Genomic DNA, 8,018 nt, shown 5'->3' on the forward strand with positions numbered 1-8,018 from the left:
AATAAGGCGAGCCATCAATCATGTCCTTGAAGTCACAGCGGAACTCTCAATGAAAGCACCAATTCGGTGTCAAAACCGGCGGATCTCGGGTAGGGGGTCCCGAACTGTGCGTCTAAGGTCGATGGTAACAGGAGACGGGGGACAGGATGTTTACCCAGGTTCGGGCCCTCTCTATGGAGGTAATACCCTACTTCCTGCTTGATTGATCTTGATGAATATGAGTATTACAAGAGTTGATCTACCACAAGATCGTAATGGCTAAAACCCTAGAGGTCTAGCCTGTATGATTATCATTGTCTCTATGGACTAAGCCCTCCGGTTTATATAGACACTGAAGGGGACTAGGGTTGTACAAAGTCGGTTACAGAGAAAGGAATCTTCATATCTGGTCGCCAAGCTTGCCCTCCACGCCAAGGAGAGTCCCATCCGGACACGGGTGAGAGTCTTTGGTCTTGTGTCTTCACAGCCCATCAGTCCGGCCCATGTCCAATAGGCCGGTCGCCCGAGGACCCCTTAGTCCAGGACTCCCTCACCCGCCTCCTGTCAGATTGACCCATTTGCACCGAAACAAAGGGACCTTAAAACCACATCCATAGTCAAGTTCTCATATCTCCTCTATGTAACCATAATATGTGTCCTTTGCCCTATTGGTGTTTGCTGCATCAAAGCGGACACCCACTGTTTTGGTTGGTGCTCTTTTTATCTTGGGCGATCATGTAAAATGTATTCCCATTTATCTCGTTCCCTTGGAAAGTCAATATAGTCAAAGATGGTGTCCTAGCCAACAAGTACAACTCATCTCCAACAGTGGTGTTACCCATGAGATGTGTTTGCAACCAACCACCGAAAGTCCCTATGTGTTCACGTGTAATCCAGTCGTCAGACTGCTCCGGGTGTTTGGAGTGTAAAATATTATTGTGTTCATTGATATATGGGGCCACCAAGGTAGAATTTTGTAGAACTGTGTAGTGTGCATGCGCCCAAGAATGCCCGTCCCTATATATTATTGCATTCGGTCCTAGTGTGCCTTTTCCACCCAGTCTCCCCTCATGCCGCGATTCAGGAACACCAATCAGCTTAAGGTCAGGAATAAAGTCAACACAAAACTCAATGACCTCCTCTGTTTCATGGACCTTGGAGATGCTTCCTTCTAGCCTAGCATGGTTATGAACATATTTCTTTAAGACTCCCATGAACCTCTCAAAGGGGAACATATTCTGTAGAAATACAGGACCCAGAATTGCAATCTCATCGACTAGGTGAACTAGGACGTGCGTCATAATATTGAAGAAGAATGGTGGGAACACTAACTCGAAACTGACAAGACATTGGACCAAATCATTCTGTAACCTTGGTAGGATTTCTGGATCGATTACCTTCTGAGAAATTGCATTGAGGAATGCATATAGCTTCACAATGGCTAATAGAAAATTTTCTGGTAGAAGCCCCCTTAATGCAACTGGAAGCAATTGCGTCATAATCACGTGGAAGTCATGAGACTTTAGGTTCTGAAAAAAATTTCTTTGCCATATTTATTATTCCCTTTATATTCGACGAGAAGCCAGACGGGACCTTGATATTGAGCACCCATTAAAAAAAGATTTCCTTCTCTGCTTTGGTAAGAGTGTAGCTGGCAGGACCTTGATACTGCTTTGGATGCATTCCGTCTTTTTTGTTCATACGTTGCTGGTCCTCCCGTGCCTCCGGTGTATCTTTTATCTTCCCATACACGCCCAAGAAGCCTAGCAAGTTCACGCAAAGATTCCTCGTCACGTGCATCACGTCGATTGCAGAGCGGACCTCTAGGACTTTCCAATAGGGTAGGTCCCAAAATATAGATTTATTCTTCCACATGGGTGTGTATCTGTCAGCGTCATTCAGAACAGATTGTCCGCCAGGACCCTTTCCAAAGATTGCTTTTAAATCCTTGACCATATCAAATATATCATCAATAGTACGGGGGACAGGCTTCTTCCATTGATCTGCCTCACCTTTGAAATGCTTGCCTTTCTTTCTTAAAGCATGCTTGGTCGGAAGAAATCGACGATGTCCCAGGTACACATTCTTCTTACATTTGTCCAAATATATACTTTCAGTCTCATCTAAACAGTGCGTGCATGTGTTGTATCCCTTGTTTGTCTGTCCTGGAAGGTTACTAAGAGCAGGCCAATCATTGATGGTTACAAACAGCAACACTCATAGATTAAATTCCTCCTGTTTGTGCTCATCCCACATACGTACACCTTTTATATTCCACGGCTGTAAAAGTTCTTCAACTAATGGCATTAGGTACATATCAATGTAGTTGTCGGGTTGCTTAGGGCATTGGATGAGCACTGACATCATAATGAACCTCTGCTTCATGCACAACCAAGGAGGAAGGTTATAGATACATAGAGTCACAGGCCAAGTGCTATGATTGGTGCTCTGCTCCCCAAAAGGATTAATGCCATCTACACTTATACCAAACCATAAGTTCCTTGCGTCACATGCAAACTACGCCCTCTTTCTCTCGATTTTTCTCCACTGCGACCCATCAGCGGGTACTCTCAACATCCCGTCTTTCTTACGGTCTTCTTTGTGCCATCGCAAAAACTTGGCATGCTCTTTGTTTCTGAACAGACGTTTCAACCGTGGTATTATAGGAGCATACCACATCACCTTGGCAGGAACCCTCTTCCTGGGGCGCACGCCCTCAACATCACCAGGGTCATCTCTTCTGATCTTATACCACAATGCACCGTATACCGGGCATGCATTCAAATTCTCGTACTCCTGACCGCGGTAGAGGATCCAGTCATTAGGGCATGCATGTATCTTCTGCACCTCTAATCCTAGAGGGCAAAGAACCTTCTTTGCTTCATACGTACTGTTAGGCAATTCGTTATCCTTTGGAAGCTTCTTCTTCATTATTTTCAGTAGCTTCCCAAATCCCTGGTTGGATAAACCATTCTCTGCCTTCCATTGCAGCAATTCCAGTGTGGTACCGAGCTTTGTGTTGCCATCTTCGCAATTTGGGTACAACCTTTTTTGTGATCCTCTAACATGCGATTGAACTTCAACTTCTCCCATTCACTTTCGCATTCTCTCTATGCATCAACAATGACCTGGCGAAGATCATCAGCGGGCACATCTGGTGCCTCTTGATCTTCAGCTTCCCCCATTGCATTATCATTGTATTCAGGGAACATAGGATAGTTGTCATCATCCTCTTCTTCTTCACTGTCTTCCATCATAACCCCTCTTTCTCCATGCTTGGTCCAACAATTATAGTGGGGCATGAAACCCTTCTCAAGCAGGTGGAAGTGAAGGATTTTCGAGGAAGAGTAATCCTTCATATTCTCACAGACAACACATGGACAATACATAAAACCATTCTGCTTGTTTGCCTCGGCACATCGATAAAATTATGCAGGCCCATAATGTACTCGAAAGTGCGCCGGTCACCGTGCATCCATTGCCGGTTCATCTGCATTATGTAATTAAGTATATCAAAAACCATTACAGAACATCATGAATAGAGAAATGACAAAATTAATACAATTTTATCATCACATTAAAACCAAAGTACAGTAGTGATCAAATGTTATTATTGCAAAAATAAATACATAAAGTTCATATACAGTTCTCAGAAAACAACATACAACTATGTAAAACATTCAAATGCAACAACAAATGCGATCAAAATCGCAACTAAGGTAACAATTGATCCAACATCATAATGATACCAAGCCTCTTTATCAATGGCATATTTTCTAATCTTTCTAATCTTCAAGCGCATTGTATCCATCTGGATCTTGTGTAGATCGACGACATCGGCAACATGCAACTCCAATTTCATCTTCTCTTCTTCAATTCTTTTCAATTTTTCTTTCAAATAATTGTTTTCTTTTTCAACTAAATTTAACCTCTCAACAAGAGGGTCGGTTGGAATTTCCGATTCACATACCTCCTAGATAAAAATATCTATGTCAAGTTGGTCGGCATAATTATCATAAACACTAAATGAAAAAATAGTTATAAAAGATAATATACCACATGTGAATCATAGACCGGACGAGAGCCAACGGGGGCGGATACCAAAACCATGGCACTATATAATAACAAACAATAATACAAGCAAGAAAATTATACAAGTAGCTATCCAAATCATACAAGTAAGAATTTGTTCTTTTAAAAAAAGATAAGAACAAGAGGCTCACCACGGTGGTGCCAGCGACAAGATCGGCGCAGACGATCGACGGCGGTAAGGACGGGGACGGGACGGCGCCCTACACATGTGCAAACTAAGAAGTTAATTTGAGCTCAAATTGTGCATCTAAATCAATTAAACTCCCACATACACTCCTCCACTAAAACACCCTACAAACCACTCTACTTCTAGAGCATATGAAATGAGCTAAACTAGCAGAGAGAGATGAAGTTGCTAACCTTTTAGAACACTTGGATAGTTGGTGCATCGCCAAATCTAGACAAATCTTGGGAAAAATGAAACTTGGAGGTCGATCTTGGAGGAAGAACAGAGGAGAAAGCTTAAGTGTGGCTCGGGCATTTCATCGAACACCTCATGTGCATAGGAAGTGAGAACAGAGTAGCGCACACACCTCCCGCCTTCTACGGCCAAAAAACAAAGGAGAGGGCGGGCAGGGGCGAGAATATATATAGGCATCTTTTTAGTCACGGTTGGTGTCTACAACCACGACTGAAGACTGACCTCTAGTCCCGGTTTGAGAGACCAACCGGGACTAAAGGGTTGCGCCAGGGCGAGGTCCTTTAGTCCCAGTTAGTGTCTGGAACCGGGACTAAAGATCCCAGTCGAACCGGGACTTATGACTGCCGAGGCTCGGCCGGCATCCTAGCCGCTCGAACAGGGACTGATGCTCACATTAGTCCCGGTTCGTAACACGACCGGGACTATTATTGCTCTGATCTGGCCAGAACCAAAGCCATGTTTTCTACTAGTGCGTGCGTGATCACGGCACTCGAGGCATGAAACGCCGATCACAGCATCTCGAACCTTCCTCACCGTCTCACATTCTCAATATATATACACGCGAGGCACCCACCCGCAAAGCACCAACCAAGCCAAGCTCGCAACATGCAAAACCCTGCCGCGCCAACCAAGACTAAAGGGTTGCGCCGGGAGCGAGGCCCATTAGTCCCGGTTAGTGTCTGGAACTGGGACTAAAGATCCCAGTCGAACCGGGACTGAGGCCCGGCCAGCATCCTAGCCGCTCGAACCGAGACTAATGCTCACATCAGTCCCGGTTTGTAACATGGCCGGGACTATTGCTCTGATCTGGCCAGAACCAAAGCCTTGTTTTTTACTGGTGCGTGCATGATCACGGCACTCGAGGCATGAAACGGCGATCACACCATCTCGAACATTCCTCACCGTCTCACATTCTCGGTATATATACACGCGAGGCACCCACCCGCAAAGCACCAACCAAGCCAAGCTCACAAATGGCCACTCTCGTGTTCGACGCGGCGGTCCGGAGCCGGAAGGACGACATCCCGCCGCAGTTCGTCTGGCCAGCTGACGAGGCCCCGTCCGTCGACGGCGTGGAGGAGATCGTCGTCCCTGTCGTTGACCTCGCCGGGTTCCTGGCGGGTGACGGCAGCGCTGACGCTGGCGGCCTCCGTGACCTCGCCGCAGCGTGCGAGAAGCACGGGTTCTTCCAGGTCGTGAACCACGGCGTGGACCCGGCGCTGCTCGCCAAGGCGTACCGGTGCTGCGACGCCTTCTACGCGATGCCCCTCGCCGAGAAGCAGCGCGCGCAGCGGCGCCTCGGCGAGAACCACGGGTACGCCGGCAGCTTCGTGGGGCGGTTCGGCAGCAAGCTCCCCTGGAAGGAGACCATGTCCTTCAACTGCTCCGCCGCGCCGGAGGGCGCCCGCAAGGTCGTCGACTACTTCGTCGGCGTCCTCGGCGAGGAGTTCCGTTACATGGGGTACGTACCCACTTACGTCACTCTCCTTCTAGCTAAATGCCGTTGCGTTATTACTTTCTTAGTGATGTATAGTACAAGAGGGCGATCGCCCCCTGATTTTCATTAGAAAAGGCCAAATTTATCTTACAAGTACCCATAACGACGACAAGGAATCTTGAAGTAGAAGCAGTGTAGCAGAACCGCATCTGAGCTAGCAGAAGATAGCCCTAGAAAAAGTTCGGCAAAGGTCTACTCATATTTTAGGAAGCATATTTGGCATGGAGTCTCATATTTTAGATAGCCCTAGAAAAGGTTCGGCAAAGGTCTATCATAGTGTTATTTTCTTTTGCATGCGGAACGAGTGCGTGCATATTTATGCTTGGATATGGATGCATATGCATGCAGGGAGGTGTGGCAGGAGTACTGCGACGAGATGACACGCCTGGCGCTGGACGTCACAGACGTCCTGGCGGCGTGCCTGGGCCTCGGCCGCGGCTCGCTGCGCGGCTTCTTCGCCGGCGACGACTCCCTGATGCGGCTGAACCGCTACCCGCCGTGCCAGCAGCCTCACCTGACGCTGGGCACGGGCCCGCACCACGACCCGGCGTCGCTGACGCTGCTCCACCAGGACGACGTCGGCGGGCTGGAGGTGTTCACCGGCGGCGCGTGGCGTGCCGTGCGGCCCCGGAGCGACGCCTTCGTGGTCAACATCGGCGACACCTTCTCCGCGCTCACCAACGGGCGCCACATCAGCTGCCTCCACCGCGCCGTCGTCAACAGCAGCCTGGCCCGCAGGTCGCTGACCTTCTTCCTCAACCCGCAGCTGGACCGCCCCGTCGCGCCGCCGACCGAGCTGCTCGCTATTGACGGCCGCCCGCGCGCGTACCCAGGCTTCACTTGGCGTGAATTCCTCGAGTTCACGCAGAAGCACTACCGCTCTGACTGGAGGACCCTGGATGCCTTCGCCGCTTGGATCAATCAGGGCCGCAAAGGCTAGGAGGGAAACCAGACAGAAAAGGAATAAGGTGAAATCTAATAAAGATAAAAAGGAGCAGAGACAATTTTGATGGATGTGGATTTTGATTGAATGTAAAAGAACCGGATGTCTTGTTTATCTTGCATATTGTATAATGATGAGACATAATGTGAATTTAGAGATTTTAACATGGGCAGCGCTACGCGTCTGTCAGGTGATAAACTGATTAGATCGGCCGCCTCGGCAGCCGTACGATACCACCCAAAACAGTCGTCCGATCTACCGTACCAGCCAACTAAGGACCTTTGCAACACCTAGCTTGTTGACCTTGTTGCAAAGGTCCGCCGAGACAGCATCGCTGCCCCACCATGGCCTGAGCGCCTCGGCCATCGAGCTCTGTCGGCCGGAGTTGCCGCGCCTGCTCCAACCCAGCACCCCAAGCAGTTGCCTCTGCTCCAGCACGACAGCGACAAGCTTTCACACCGGACACTCCTCTGGCGATTTGTGCAACCGAGCTATGTTTCTTAAACATGTGTCGTGTTGCAATGCTTGGCCTCGTACGCTCTAACGTTGGGCGCTCCTCCGACGCTTTCTGCAACCGTGGCTATGTCTTTGAAATAAGACCCTGTTGCAGAAGAAAAAATCTTCGCCGTTGAACCACTTTTGTCTTTTTGAAACAGGACCTATGTTGCGGAAACCTTCTGAAACTAGACCCTGTTGTTGGAAAAAAAACCTTCAAGACCGAACCATTATTTTCTTTCTGAAACAAGACCTGTGTTGCAGAAACTTTAGCTGGCTACATGGGACTTGTGGCCAGCGTGAGCGCTTGATCAAAATTGATCCGACGGCTATGCAGGCGGCGAACACTGGGTGTGCATCAGCTGGTTGAAGGATAGCGTTTTCCTTTTAATATTGATCCTTGGCACAATTCTTCCTTTTCTTTTCTGCAACCATACGAAAAAATGACATTGTTTGCCTTGTTCCGGGCCTCTGGTACCATAACTTTTAGAGCATGCAAACAGAGATATAATATACTCCCTCCATTCAAAAATGTAGTGACCAAATTTATTGAGAAAATTATTTATATTTATAATATCAAATATATAAAA

At 48.0% G+C, this 8,018-nt stretch overlaps 1 protein-coding gene across 1 annotated transcript; it reads left to right on the forward strand.

Moving 5' to 3' along the window:
- The first annotated feature begins 5,449 nt into the window (after positions 1 to 5,449).
- LOC109741857 (gibberellin 20 oxidase 3-like) lies at positions 5,450 to 7,084 on the forward strand. The gene is made up of 2 exons (XM_020300941.4): positions 5,450 to 5,954; positions 6,339 to 7,084. Exons 1-2 carry the CDS (start codon positions 5,467 to 5,469, stop codon positions 6,928 to 6,930), a joined length of 1,080 nt encoding a protein of 359 aa, XP_020156530.1. The 5' UTR covers positions 5,450 to 5,466; the 3' UTR covers positions 6,931 to 7,084.
- The last annotated feature ends 934 nt before the right edge of the window (positions 7,085 to 8,018 follow it).

This window comes from Aegilops tauschii, chromosome 3 (assembly GCF_002575655.3).
Source record: "Aegilops tauschii subsp. strangulata cultivar AL8/78 chromosome 3, Aet v6.0, whole genome shotgun sequence".
In the NCBI taxonomy this organism is placed as follows: domain Eukaryota; kingdom Viridiplantae; phylum Streptophyta; class Magnoliopsida; order Poales; family Poaceae; genus Aegilops; species Aegilops tauschii.